Source organism: Austrofundulus limnaeus, unplaced genomic scaffold (genome assembly GCF_001266775.1).
Source record: "Austrofundulus limnaeus strain Quisiro unplaced genomic scaffold, Austrofundulus_limnaeus-1.0 Scaffold107, whole genome shotgun sequence".
Lineage (NCBI taxonomy): Eukaryota > Metazoa > Chordata > Actinopteri > Cyprinodontiformes > Rivulidae > Austrofundulus > Austrofundulus limnaeus.
This window is the reverse complement of record NW_013952509.1, coordinates 789694-805184: the sequence shown is the minus strand read 5'-3', so window position 1 is coordinate 805184 and position 15491 is coordinate 789694. Positions and strand designations below refer to the sequence as shown.

The 15491-nt window shown below is 39.9% G+C and overlaps 1 protein-coding gene across 2 annotated transcripts in view; it reads left to right on the top strand.

The window, feature by feature from the left end:
- Window positions 1-15491, top strand: part of LOC106521330 (rho GTPase-activating protein 6) — a 107769-nt gene that overhangs the window by 79963 nt on the left and 12315 nt on the right. For both annotated transcript variants that reach the window (XM_014013862.1, XM_014013863.1), the window contains exons 2-3: window positions 5943-6102; window positions 13945-14016. In XM_014013862.1, coding sequence (XP_013869316.1) covers window positions 5943-6102; window positions 13945-14016 — 232 coding nt within the window. The remainder of the gene's footprint in view (window positions 1-5942; window positions 6103-13944; window positions 14017-15491) is intronic.

The following is a 15491-nucleotide window of genomic DNA, read 5'->3' as shown; positions in this document are numbered from 1 at the left end:
AACAAACAAACAGGCAAACAAACAAAATAAAAACTATATAAAACAGGACCAAAAAGCCATTGAGACCTAAACAATGAGAGCATTTTGAGTCCTGCACAGTTCTCCTCATTGTAGCTTTTTTTTTTAAAAAACTTTAGTATTTACTAAGATCATGCAAGGCGGCTTTGTAAAATTTCAGTTTTGAAATTCAAATAACCCTTGAGATCACACAGGCATCCAGTTTATTGTTTCCAGAAGCCTGAAGTTATACTAGAGATGATTTAATCTACCTCCTTGCCCTGACTATCAGCATTCCAGGGGTTTCACTGAAGCTGACACATCTCCTTCAGATATCCTGCTGGGCAAAACCAACTCAACTTGCAAGAGGCCTCATATCAGACTTTGCCGACTGCTTCTGCGGTAGGCCATGTGGCCGTGCGCAGGCATCTGTGCTCCCGTCAAGCTGTGAGTGAGGTCAGGCAGGAGGCAAAAGGGTTCCTTCAAGTCAGCGGTAAGGAATGGTGTGCACAGGAATGCACACACAAAGACAAACAGAACAGATTTGCTGGATGGAATGGTTTATAAAATGATGGTTGTATAGCCTTAATGCACTGTCTGGAGTCAAATAACAAAAAATGATAGAGGCCCCAACACAAAGTTTTTGCAGAAATACAAAGAGTCATATTAGTGGAGACTTGTAAGCCGTCTGTCTGAATAAGGCATTAGCTATATTGCAGCAAATTCTTCTTTGATTCTCCCTCAGTAGACATCCAAGAATGCATGACCGGAGATTCARATGACTCTAGTGTTCATCAAAGCCAAATCGATGTCCGAGTTTCCAGAAACTCATTACAATTCAATTCAAACTCACCTTGATCACAGGCTAAGCCCGAGCTGGGAGACAAATCTGTCTGATACTGAAAAATGACAAGAAGAATGCTTTCTGAAATCCTCTGGCTCGTCAAACCCCACCCACCCCTCATGGGCTAAACACTTTAAATGCTGTTTTGTACGTCAATGGTGCACATATTTCAAATCCATCAGTGCGAGAACACTTCAGTGGATGTCCTCAGATACTCCTAAAAGACAGCAGGAAACTTCTCTGTTCTTTTKTTTTTCCATGGCACACATTGCCTCTATTTCTGTGTATGCAGCACCAATTTATAATTYGTTTTTATTTCCTGTTGTGACAGAAAGAAATTTTCAAAACCATTACATATAATTGCAGAATTACAAGAAATAAACAGTCAAATAAAAATAACTGTTTAAACATGTTACAAATTTTCAGGGTTCACTGAACTTCAGCAGCCAGTCCAAGGAGTCTATAAGGATGACTCATTTAAAAAAACAAGGCCATAAATTTTGGACTAGAAAAAAAAGAAAGAAAGAAAAGCTTTTACATGTGAATTCTTAAATGTAGAAAATTAAAATAATTACATTTTATAAAAATATATATATATTAAAAAATCGTTCTGATTATATATTTTTAATTTACAGCTTTGGAACAATGAATCTAGATTTTGTCCATAATCGCAGGGCAGGATTAAAGAGGTTTGTGGGACATTAGGCTAGAGCTATTTGGGGATCTTATTTTTCTATGCATTCAAAATTACAATACTACACATTAATTGAAAAGTTACAATTCACACAGGGCCAAACCGAACTTTAGATTCAATATATTGTCTGAACCCCATAAAGACAAATCACCCACCTAACCAGGCCAATTGTGTTACATTTTTGGTCTGTGGGAGAACCTGGAGTACCCAGAGAAAACCCACGAGAAGATCATGCAAACTCTGCACAGAAAGACCCCAGRTCTGAACCGGAGATTGAACCCAGGACCTTTTTGCTGTGAGRYATCAGTGCTAACCACTGAGCTGTCAAGCTGCCACTTGTTCTGACATTGCTGCACAGACCACAAGTGAATCTGAACCATCTCTCTATTTAAACTAATAAATTTAATACGCACCACTGCAACAATCTGTTATGAAGCAGCAAATGTCTTATACGAAGGAGCAATGTACAGTAAGTTGAAAACAAACCTCTAAAGTTTGAGGCAAAGGTGCAGACCTGCTAACTTTGTAAAAAAGATGTCTGATAAAATTTCTGCTCATGAAGAACTTTATCTGCATGAATCTCAGGATAAAGGTGAAAACCTTAGAACTTAAATTATTTTATTTTATAAATTAAAACTGTCAGAATGCACAAGATGATTTTTCTTTTACTTAGATGACTTTTTTACTGACCGCATTTATGCAAGTCCATGCGTCCGCTTTCTTCCGCTTATCTGAGGTCAGGTCACGGAGGCAGCAGCCTAAGCAGAGAGACCCCCAGACTTCCCTCTCCCCAGCACCTTGGGCCAGCTTATCCGGGGGAATCACAAGGCGTTCCCAGGCCAGCCGAGAAACATAGTCCTTCCAGCGTGTTCTGGGTCTTCCTCTGGGCCTCCTCCCAGTGGGATGTGCCCAGAACACCTCACCARGGAGGCGTCCAGGAGGCATCCTAACCAGATGCCTGAGCCACCTCAACTGGCTCCTCTCGACATGGAGGAGCAGCGGCTCTACTCTGAGTCCCTCCCGGATGACTGAGCTTCTCACCCTATCTCTAAGAGAGAGCCCAGACACCCTGCGAAGGAAACTCATTTTGGCCACCTGTAGCCACGATCTCATTCTTTCGGTCACCACCCAAAGCTCGTGACCATAGATGAGGGAAGGAACATAGACCGATGGGTCAGCCGAGAGCTTTGCCTTCTGGCTCAGCTCCCGCCTCACCACAACAGACCGGTACAGCGCCCGCATCAATGCAGATGCAGCACCAATTCGCCTGTCTATCTCCCTCATTCATGAGCAAGACCTGGAGATACTTAAACTCCTCCACTTGGGGCAGGACCTCCTTCCCAACCYGGAGAAGGCACCCGACCTGTTACAGGCTCAAGACCATGGTCTCAGATTTGGAGGCACTGATCATCATCCCGGCCGCTTCACACTCGGCTGGGAACCGCTCCAGTGAGAGCTGGAGATCCCAATCTGATGAAGCCAATWCGACCACATCATCCACAAAAAGCAGAGATGTGATCCTAAGGTCACCAAAAAKGATCCCCTCAACACCTTGGCTGCACCTAGAAATTCTGTCCTTAAACGTTTGGATCAGAATCAGTGACAAAGGGCAACCTTGGCGGAGTCCAACTCTCACCAGAAACGAGTCCGACTTACTACCAGCAATGAGGTCCAAGCTCTGGGACCGGTCGTACATGGACCTAACAGCCCGTATCAAAGGGCCTGGTACCCYATACTCCCAGAGTACTCCCTCAGGAGTCCCCAAGGGATATGGTCGAACGCCTTCTCCAAGTCCACAAAACACATGTAGACTGGTTGTGCAAACTCCCATGCACCCTCCAGGACCCTGCTGAGGGTGTAGAGCTGGTGGACGAAAACCACACTGCTCTTCCTGAATCCGAGATTCGACTATCCGATGGACTTTCTTTCCAGGACCCCTGAAAAGACCTTACCAGGGAGGCTCAGAAKTGTGATCCCCMTATGGTTGGAACACACTCTGTGGTCCCACTTTTTTAAATAGGGAGACCACCACCCCGGTCTGCCARTCCAGGGGAACTGCCCCCGATGTCCACGCAATATTGTAGAGTAGCATCAACCAACGCAACCCCACAACATCCAGAGCCTTAAGGAACTCTGGGCAAATCTCATCCWCCCCTGGCACCCAGCYACCGATGAGCTTTTTAATCACCTCARTGACCTCGGCACCAGAGATTGGAGAGTAAGACCCAGGGTCCTCAGGCTCTGCTTCCTCATGGGAAGATGTGTCGGTAGGATTGAGGAGGTCTTCTAAGTATTTCAGCCACTGACCCACAACGTCCCGAGTTGAGGTCAGCAGCGCACCATCCCCACCATAGATAGTGTTGGTGACGAACCGCTTTCCCCCCCTGAGATGCCGGCTGGTGGACCAGAATCGCCTCGAATCGAATGCAAGAATAGGAAAAATTAAGTCCATAAAACCTTCCACAAAGTGGGGGTAGTACTATACACAGATGTTTTTTTAATGTATTTTCTTGTATATAACTGAAATATTAGCCTCACTCACAAAATGCCTGAGTCTRGAAACAAGACTGAGTCGGAAAAATTGGTTGAAGTGAGCTTACCTCTGACACTCCAACGTGCCTCTGAGTGAAGTAGGAACAGACCCAGGCAGGCAGAGATGATATGAAAAAAATAAATAAACATCAGCGCTGCAGCTTAGTAATGATAACGTAGTAATGATAACAAACTAATGACATTAGTGTACGACSAAGCCTCTCCTGGAACAACAACAAACACACATTTGTCTGTAATGGCTCCCATTTACTGGTGTGGTGTTAACAGTAGGTTTCCCCCAAAAAATGTTTCTCCACTAAAGGGGGCACTCGTGAGTAGGCAGAAGACGGCACAAAYCCCGTGTGAAATCTTGTGTTTTTTGTTGGTGCATTCTGTTGACTAAATTGTGTGATGAACATATCATCCTAAACACTGGCATTCATTTGATGCTGCTACAAAGCTAAAAATCAGAGTTTGATGAAATACATTTAGTAAGTAAGTGAGTAAGTAAGTAAGTAAATAAGTAAGTAAGTAAGTAAGTAAAAGTTTATTTATAAAGCACCTTTCAAAGAAAAGGATTTCACAAGGTGCTGTACATCCATTATCAGAATGAAAAAGCAAATATATCACAATTACTATACAGATTACATTCAATACATTCAATAAACAAAAAACAAAAAAGGAGTTAAATTTATCTCTCACCCTTATAGGTGTAGGGGATGGATACTAGACCGGAATAACATGTTTGTTAGTCAGGGCTTATAAACTCTTATGAGGTGTAGAATATATTCAGTTGAATATTTGAGTGAAAAGGTGTGTTTTTATTCKTTTTTCAAAGGAGTCAGTGTTATCAAGAGGTCTTAGATAGGGCGGAAGGGCATTCCACAGTCTGGGAGTCATTGAGGAAAAGCCACAGTCACCACACATCTTGAAGCGGGTGTGGGGGACCAAGAGATGATTCTGGTCTTGTGAGCCAGAGTTACTTCTGGGTTTATAAGGCGAGAGAAGACTGGAGATGTAATTCGGTGYTTGGCCGTGTAGAGCTCTAAAAGTGAGAACCAGGATTTTGAACTTGAGTTTGAATTGTTCAGGTAGCCAGTGGTGGTCTGATAATATAGGGGAGATGTGAGAGAATTTGGATGTTCTAGTTAGAAGTCTAGCGGCAGAGTTTTGTACAAGTTGGAGCCGGTTTATTTGTTTCTGATTTAAGCAGGTGAACAGGCTGTTACAGTAGTCAAGACAGGCTGAGATAAAGGCATGGATTACCATTTCCAGGTCAGAGGCAGGCAGGAGGGGGCGAAGTTTAGAAATGTTACTGAGTTGAAAATAGCATGAGGTAACTAGATTTTTGACGTGTTCATCTAGTGACAGAGCTGAATCAAAATTGACTCCCATTTAGTGTCAAAATACCTTAGTACATCCATCCATCCATCCATCCATCCATCCATCCATCCATCCATCCATTATCTGTACCCCCTTATTCCTTTCATGGTCACGGGGGTCACTGGTGTCCATATCCAGCAAACAGTGCGAGCAGGGATACCTATGTCCATATGTTGTTAAAATAAAATAATTTTAAAAAACTGATACTACAACAGTCAAATGATCATTTAACTGATTTTACTGCAAAGGCTGAAAAATCCTGAAGTCCATGTGAAATTAGAAGTAGCTTGAGGATTTAATTTTTTATGCTTTTTAAGCTCAAAAATAAAGCGGGGGGGTTGGATTTTTACATGGGATCATATTATACACGAATAAATAGTAAGTTATGGTGATTAGGGATAAAACTTATACTGTATCATTAATAACCTGTTATCTGATGTCAGCTTTTTGTCATCATCTTTGTTTAAGCTCTCACTTTGCCCCCCCCCCCAGGGAGATTTCACCTGGAGCAGCCTGTCAGGGCGGAGTGTACGTCTGACCCCAGTCAACATCCAGAGCCTGTCGGAGTTGGAGAGAGCCAGGCTGCAGGAAGTAGCCTACACCCGCTTGGTTCAAGAGTTTGACTTGGGATGCCAGATAACTATCCCAAAAGGTGGGAGCATGTGTTTTTATTATTGCCCACCACAGAAGGTGAAAGATGTTTTTGTTCATGTATGTGGGTCTGTTACTAAAATATCTTATGAACCAGTAGATGGATTATAGTGGAACTTGCAGAAAGTAAAGCAGAAATTGCTATTTGTCTAAAACTCTAGAGCGAAAGACTGAAGGAGAAATGCGGTATTTTAAAGAGTGTTTTTTTTTCCTTTTAAATAAATCTGGAGACATGTCATACTCTGTTTCATAAAGTATTTGTTTGGGAGCTCGACATGGGTGGGATACTCAACATACTTCAAGTCTCTAACATTTAACTGAGAGAATGCATCTGTTATTAACTCTTGAGCTATTTTATGTTGCATGCATGACTTGTTTTATATTCTTAACCCCGTTTACAGTAGAAGCATGTGCAAATACTTTCAAGTGAGCCTCTGACCACATCCTCTTGACAAGCCTTCAGTGTATTTTAAGAAAAGTTGCATATGGTTTATGTTTGAAACTGTTTTGACACACGCATTTTGTTGTAAACCACACTCCACATGAGGAATAGGGTGCTTCCTGTTTGACATGGTATCTTTTGACCCTCCTCATTGTGACACATGACTCTGTTCCTCTGCAGCCATGGCTGGGTGGAGTCCCCATGTGGACTACTTAAAAGTCCTAAATTTTTGGGAAGAGGCAGGGTTTATCTTGTTGAGCTTTTTTGAGCTGATGGTGTTAATGATATTTTGCTCCCCTAAACCAAAAGAATGAGCTAAATTTAGAAAACATTTCAAACAAATAAAATGATACATCCAAATCCAACACACTAGAGTAGAAAACTGAAGCAAAGAAACASTTTCACTGATGTCACCCATGTTGAACTGGGGTGGAGGTGGTTCATGATTCTGCTCAATGGAAATGAAAGAGGTAACCACACTAATATCAGCCCTCAATCACTTTTACTTTAGATTGCAAAAAGTAGGTCTTAAATGAGAGGACTGTAATATATTTCCAGAGATGGACTTATTTGACGTTACAGTCAGGCTGCACATTATGCAATTGTGATGCTGCTGTTGATTGTTGTGATGACAATATCACTTCAAATAAACACATTTTCTCCCCTTTCTCTCCTCTTCTGTCATCACAGTGTTAAAACCACTTTCCAATGTCTAAGCCACCAGATGTGGGCATAAAAGGCAGCGGGAGTCGGTCGTATCGACCAAATATATTGCAGGCRTGCAAAACATGAGTGTACAGTATGGCACTTAAAATATAAAAGCCTTTGATTTACTGCAGGGCAAACACTCCTTTACACTGATGTTGCATACATAAAATTGCATTGTCAATATTTGTTCCCCCCACTATTGTGCAGCCATAAATTCAAGTAGGTTGAAAGGCTTTACAGTGCTCATTTTACGATTTTAAAATGTTTTACTGCAACAGAGCAATTTTTGACACTTACAAAACATCAACAATYTTAATAGTGAACACTATAGTGACACCTTACATTCTGAAATGTAATGTTTTAGCTCCTCTCTTTGAGGTAACCTTTCAGAAAGACCCACTCATCTCTAATTGGGTGAACATGCAACAGAGTGGTGCATCAACAAACATTTAGGGTGTATTCACACCAGGATCCTGTGGTCCACTTGTTTGGTCCAGACCAAAATCGGACATTTTTTTTTCATTTGGTACGGTCTGCATTCACACTGTCCTTTTTTTCGATGTGGACTGTGATTTATAAACAAAGCAATGGGGATTACAATCATTGCTCGCACTGGACAGAAATTAATTTGGTGGGACAGAGCAAAGACCCAGAAAGAAAGATGGTGCTGTTAATACAACTGCAAAACCAATTAGAATTTCAAAAACAGCTTATTATTATTATTATTAGGGGTGTCCCGATACTGATACTGGTATCGGGTCCGATACCAGCATCAAGTACTCATACTTGTACTCGTAAAAGCCGGCCGATACTCTTAACCGATACAGCTTTTGTCCCCTTTTTTGTTCCTCCTGTGCTGCGCTGCAGCACAAAGGGTAAACAACAATCCATACCAGGCGGTGGCGCTAATGCACTCACAAGTTATTTCCGACCACACCCCCGAATAACAGAAGAAGAAGGATGACGGTAGAAGAAGTAACATATCGGCAGTTTGGAGATATTAAAGATCGGCACGGAGGACACCAAACAAGCAGACTGTCTGCTGTGCTCTGCTAAACTGTCAGGGGGAGGAGCAATTTGATTCAACATTTGAGGACAAGACATGACAAAGAATTCAAAGAGTTTGCTGCTGCTAGCAGTAGCCTTCATAAACAGCACTGTTGTTGCAGTAACTTCAATGCTGTTTTTTCTTTCTTGTAGAACAAACTAAGACATGAGCAGAATATGGAAGGAAGTTTGTTGTAAAACCATTTTATTTTTCACTGTGGTTCTTCTGAGATTTTGTTTTAGTTGTTCCATTTAAGTTTGAACTGAAATTTACTGCACTTTATTACTATTAGTCATCTTTTGTTAACAGTTTAAGACATAAGCAGAGTAAACTTCTATAGATGTGCTGCTAAAATTTACGTTATAGTTTACATTTTAATTTAAATTTGGTAGTTGCATGTTGAGGAAAATGTATAAAAATAACTTATTTTGTTTTTTAATGTATGCAACAGCATTTGTTTTGCAGTATTTGTATTGTTAATACATTCAGAGGGAGTGTGGCCTTATAAAAAAGAGACCTGTTTGAAATAAAATAAATGTTTCAAAAGTTATGGTGTGATCAACTTATCTACTTGTCAGAGTTTGCACTACCTTTTTTTATTGTCAAACATGATATTTACCCATCAGTTTTTGCATGATAATTGCATTTCATTTTCATTCTGTTTAATATTCAACAAGTTGAACAGATAATCCACACAAACCCCGCTACTTGGTATCGGTACCACCTAAAAAATGGGTCGCGGTACAGTTGTTTGGTCCACACTAGAATTCACATCAGTGTATTCACACCTGCATGAAAGGTTCGGACCAACAGGGGAAACAAACTCTGGTCTGTTGGACCAAATGTGACAGGTGTGAATAGACTCTTAAATACTATGTACTAAAGGTAGAGTTTTTGCTTTTAAGTCTTCTGTGGTTCTCAGCCTCCATTAAAGGTGCATTGACTTTGTTGACTTAGTTCTTTTTGTTTTGTGATTTTTTTCGCATTAGTGGTAATTCTTAGATGAAATWCATGATTCCTCATCCAGTGATGAAATTTCAACTGGACTGTGATGTCTGTGCAACAAATTTTGTTATTCATACTGGTCTGCAAAGTTTCACCAGATCTGCTGCTGATGGAATGAACATGCGTGCCAACRGCAGTGTGTTCAAAAACAATTCTCTCAGTGCAAAGGTGGTGCTTGAAACATCAAACAGAAGACTGAACATTAAATTGCAAGCAGAGAATCAAAAACACTTTTTAAAGGAAATACTGTGCGTGGAGAAAAACGTTTCCACAGTTGGGTTATGTATTAATCAAAGACCAAAAAAGACACAAAAAATCAGGGTGCTTTCAATAGACGTAAGCAAACTTCCTGTTTGACATGAAGGACAAACAATAGATCATCATTTCTGTGCTACTGTAGGGTGTGGAGGAAAAGGGGACAAGTAAATGAGACAAGCTTTTACCATTTACWTGCTATCATTAACCAGGAATAGAAAACAGAGTTATCAAGAACGATGATCCTTGTTGTTGTTAAGTATTACAAAACAGGATTTTCTAAATTTAATATTGCACTATGTGCACAGAAGGCATATAATTTTCTAAAAGGTAGAATATATTTTCAAGGTAAAAAGTTGCGGATAAATGCATAATACATCACCATCCTGGTGATTGGGCTAGCGTGGTGAACATATAGTTGACACCCTAAGTTTGGTGTATAATGTGGAAGAATGTCAAACTACATCTAAGCTGTTTTAGTATATCATATATCCATAAAAAGTGGCCTTAACTTGTCTTATGATACACTTGATCCTTATGCTTGAAACTCACTTATATTTAAAGTTCTCTGTGCTACACATACTGTATGACCTGCACATTCTAGTGGAATCAATAGACACATTTGAAAACTTTGTTGCAATTTCAAGTTTTTCTTCATTGGCTTTGAAAAAAAAAGTTTGACAAACCATGTCATTATCACCACCTATAGGCTGGAGTTAAACCCGAAAACTTGTGCATAAGACACGAAAACCTCTGACGCTTAACTTTAACAAATGTTTGGTTTAGGTGGGTAAAAATAGTAGTCAAAACTAAATTGTATTTTAACAATAATTTACCCACTTTACGTCAACTTTCCAACTGAGATGATGTCTTGCCTTCACTGTAGTCAGTCCGTGCTCWCACAAACCACCATCATGCACAGTGAAGCCTGTGTTTGTTCCACTACACTGTAGTGGAGTGGGTGCCATAGCAGCAGTGTAGTGCAGCCAATGGATTATTCAGCTCCTTGCATTCCAACTGAAGGTTAAATCTCTCCCTTCCATGATTTAAGACGTACTTGTCTGTGTTGCTTATGAATTCCAGGGCCTGTGACGGCTGCCATGTGCTAGCAAAGGAAATATTTCAAATGCACGAGTGTGAGAGCATCTGCGAGTGCTATTTGAGCGAAAGCGTTGCTTTTCAGCTCTAAAAAAATATTTATCCAAGTGTCAGGGGGGCCTCAGGTTTCTGGCATTTTTTCAAGAACAAGAAGCAGATTAAAGAGGGACAAGGAGGGATGGGTGTGATGGGACAGAAAAGCAGAAAAGATTGTTTGGATGGTGTCACAAACCGATCCAGAGCTGAACTGAGGAGTGTGGAGGTTTGGGGGATTTCCGTATGGCTTTGGGAGCCATCTGACAAAAATCCAAACCATTTCCTATCTCATCCTGACTCTCCCTCTTTCTCCATCCCAACATCTGCTTTTCTTTCTGCTCATATCTTGGACCCCATCCTCACAGTTTCTTCTGTTACTGTGTCTCTCATACACCACCTTACTGCTCAAACAAACTTTTAAAAAAATAGTTGACTTGCAATGATCAATAACTGAAAMAATCACCTGGGGTTGAAATTTGGGGCTTTAAAATCAGCAGATCAAGTCAAAAAACATAAATTCAAATTATTGRCCTAGAATATTTTTATAGCAATGCTTATTGTCTTGCATGTTTCATTCCAGCGTTCTAGACTTATGATGATGCAAATTACTCATTGCATCATTTTAAGAAATATTGAAAAGTTTGTGTTAGTGCTCAAAAACTGTATTTGGAATAATTCTYGGCTACCACCGCATTAAATAATAAAAAAAACAAGTTTCATTCGTTATTGTGTTGTGTTCCACCAGTTACAGCAGCAGCCATCTGGAAATGAAGCGACTCCAAAAGTAATCAGTTTGTGGATGTACATCTATGATTACTTTTTGTTTGATTCAAGTTGGTCCAATGTTAATAAGATATTTTGTGAACAGATAAACAAGTCTGAGGCAAACAAATAAATGGYAATGTTTAAAACAAACATTTCACAYCATRACTAGTGATTCACGTATGCGTTGGGRATGACAGTTAGCTACTACTGCACAAAATCTTTGTGTAGTACCTATAAAACAAACTAAGTTATAAGATAAGATAAAATAAGATAAGATTAGATGAGATAAGTTAAAACTTTATTGATTCCACAGTGTGGAAATTCGCACATTACTGCAGCTTAATACAGGAGAGGCTGAGAAGAATAATGAAAGGTAAATAAAAGATAACAAACAAAAACTACCCCACAATATACACATGTGATAGTAATGTACATATACCAATGCAAATATACACATATACATAAACGTATGCGTATTTATATACATATATACACCGTAAAGTACAGAACAAATATGAATGTATATGAAGGTGCATATTAGTGATGGCAGTGTAGGTGAATTGTCCAAGTGACTGATAACATCATGTGTTAAACAGTCTAACTGCAGTTGGAATGAACGACCTACAGAAGCGCTCCATCCTGCAGCGAGGATGTTTAAGTCTCTGACTGAAGGAGCTGCTCAGCCCCCCATGGTTTCATGTTCCTGCAGAGTGTGGTGGGGGTTGTCCATGATGGCTGTCAGCTTTGCCAACATCCTCCTCTCACCCACCACTACCACAGGCTCCAGAGGACATCCCAGCACAGAGCTTGACCTCAGTACCAGTTTGTCCATCCTGTTCMTGTCCCTTTCAGTACCTCCAGMCCCCTAGCAGACCACCCCATWGAAAAGGGCAGATGCTACCACCGTGTCATAGAATGTCTTTAACAGAGTCCTGCAGACACCGAAGGACCTCAGCCTCCTCAGTAGGTGGAGTCGACTCTGGCCCATCTTATACAAGATGTCTGTGTTCGTAGTCCAGTCCATCTTGCTGTTGAAGTGAACATCCAGGTACTTGTAAGAGTCCACTGTCTCAATGTCTTTTCCCTGGATGTTCACCGGTGCTGTAGGGGGTAGCCATATACAGTACAGTATATAGCCTATCATATTATAGCCATCTTTGTGTTTTTTTAAGGACAGCTGGCTGTTCCATGTGACTCCAAAAATTAATCAGAAATAGAGGAGCATCAAATGTTTTTTGCTAAACGTTTCCTTGTAAATACATTCAGTGTTTTGTTGAAAATTTTGCTCACAAATAGATAAAGTTGACTTTGATGGTGCGCTACAGTCCTCCCTCCACAATGGAGYCTGCTGTGACTGTACAGTCTATTGAGCAGTAGGGCCACCAATGAGGGTGGAAAAACAGCCATGACACATTCAGAGCTCTCAGAAATTRGMCGTTTTCCTGTAACGTTAGGTTGTTCCTCCTCCATTAGCACAGCTGCAGCACATGGCAATCTTGAGTTTAAACGAGGGTTCGCACTGTGTGGAGGTAGGCTGTGAGCAGTACGTACACAATGTGATTGACACTGGTAAGATGATCCTGCTGGCTCTGATTGGCTGTTTCTGACTGAAAGCAGTGCATTTCTGCAAACGGCTGTAGTACCACTGGAAGGAGTCAAAGAAGCTTGATTGKTTCACAGATTATGTGTCTCATATTCTACTGTTAGGACGTAGGGACAGCTTTAACATATACATTTTTAGAAAAGTTTTTAAAAGAAGTTTAGCATCTTCTGTTCGCTGTCCGTGTCTGAGTTGTTGACAAGTGCGAGCTACTACTTCACCAAATGTTAGCTTGATATGTGTARAAGTGATTAAATTGTAGTCATTTCTGTGTTTGTCAAGGTTGCTAAGAAGTTGCTGAGGTTTCAACAAACAGAAGAAATGTCTCAAGACTTGACGGTTCCATGTGCCACAATTTCCAGTTTCCTGTCTGTTAATCAGCAGATCCAAGAGTCATTTATCTCTGACAAAGACACTTCCTCTCGGCAAACACACATTTTTTAAGTAATGCATATAGTTTGCAGCAACTCAGCTGACTTGTTGAATTTTGGCATGTTCTTTTTCAGTAGGTGTATTTTTGTCATTTTTAATGAGTAAACAGAAGGGATTGGAAAAGGAAACCAGGCAACTTTATGGTTACCATTTTTAGGCACTGCAAAATGAAATATTTCACATTATTAAAAAAAATACACTGAACAGTTTGGATAACAAACACAACTAAGTGTGTTTTGATAGTGGTTGTTGTGGCGGCTGCCACTAAATCTGACCTGACCATTCATTGAAATGGTTTCCATGCACAACTTTCCCCCGTGTTTAATTTATTTCTACATTCTTGACATGAGCTTATTACATATAAAAATGCCAGATAAGAAACAGCCGATATGGGAACCATTTGTTTCACATGATTTATTTCCTTCTTTTTTTTTCTTCTTTTTTCTGGGCACAGATGGACAAAAGAGGAAAAAGTCTCTGAGAAGAAAGCTGGACTCTCTTGCAAAAGAAAAGAGTAAGGACAAAGGTGAGTTCTTTTAATACACTCAGAGATGATGTCAGTTTTTGTCCCCATCTTGTTGTGCTGATGTGAAACAAAGGGCCAGTTTAAAGTCTCCACCCATTAGGCAGGTTAATAGTGAGGTTGTAAAAACAGAATCTGTTTACTGGCTTTGGGAGTTTATATTTAGTTTAAGTMGAAGGACTCCTTGTGAGGGGGACTGGCTCTGACAAGCAGCCACTATACTGCTCAAAGTAAACCATTTCATTCATGTCTGTTTAACTGTTTTATTTTATGTTCTGAAGGAAACACGTCTTTTACTCTAAAACGTTTTTGTTTTGTTACTGTGACTTTTACTGGAAGAGAAAAAGTAACGATGGTWAACATTCCTTATTTTAAACCTTACAATATTGGGTTTGATGTAAAGTGTATGATTACATAMAATTTTATCTGTTGTAGATAGCTCTTTGAACAATCTCAGTTTTGAGAAATAGTTYGTTTCTGACCAGACTGATGAGCTCCCAGATAGTAAAATATGGGTGAATCAACACTGAAATATGGTTAGCCRTGATATTGAATCCACGTTAAAATTATTCAAAAAGTGATCGGTGAATTACTTGTTGAAACAATGTTAGATTTTAAATCATGAATGATACTATATYAATGTTGATTCAACATTGATTRTATGTTGGCATTTCAATTGTTAGAATTCGACCATGAAACATTGATTCAATAACATGTTTTCAACATTGGTTATTTGGCTACAATTGGATAATGGTTTGATTTGATTGTCGTCCTTAACCAAAAATCAACTTTTTTGACCATAATTCAACATTGAATTAACATATTTAGCTATCTAAGCTAACAAYTAGTCCAAACCGGACTATGACTAATACAACCCAAATCTAAGAAATTAGAAGAAAATTTTGTGTAAACCTGGTACAGGTAGACTTATTCCTTCGTCGCATGCATGTTAGCATTTAATTTAATTTTACAATCCCCAAATACAATCMTGCATTTCACTGTAAAAGGGCTCAGTTTACTTTCTGCACAACAGACACAGACAAATGAAGAACGTTGTTTCTTTCGTTGGTTTTAACGTTAGATGATGTATAGGTGTTTAGATGTGTRTAAGCAAATATGACTTTTCACCTCAAAATGCCAGGTTTTTTGGGRTGCCCTTTTGCAAAACTGCCAAAGATTAACTTTAAAATTCAAGATATGCACATGTTTTATGAGCTGCTGAATAAAGTGTAATTACATCCATTCTAAAGAGGTCTGGATAAATAGATCTGTGTTTGAAAATATTGTAAGCCTGGATAATCCAAATTTCAGAAATACTCTGAAACATGTACAATCTCAATTAATGTGGTTTGGCTGTGATCTCATCTGTGAAACGTGACGCATTACACCGCAAAGCCATCGGAATCCTATTTAGGTTAAATGTATTTCTGCGTGTGCCTGTGTGTGTGTGTGTGTGTGTGTGTGTGTGTGTGTGTGTG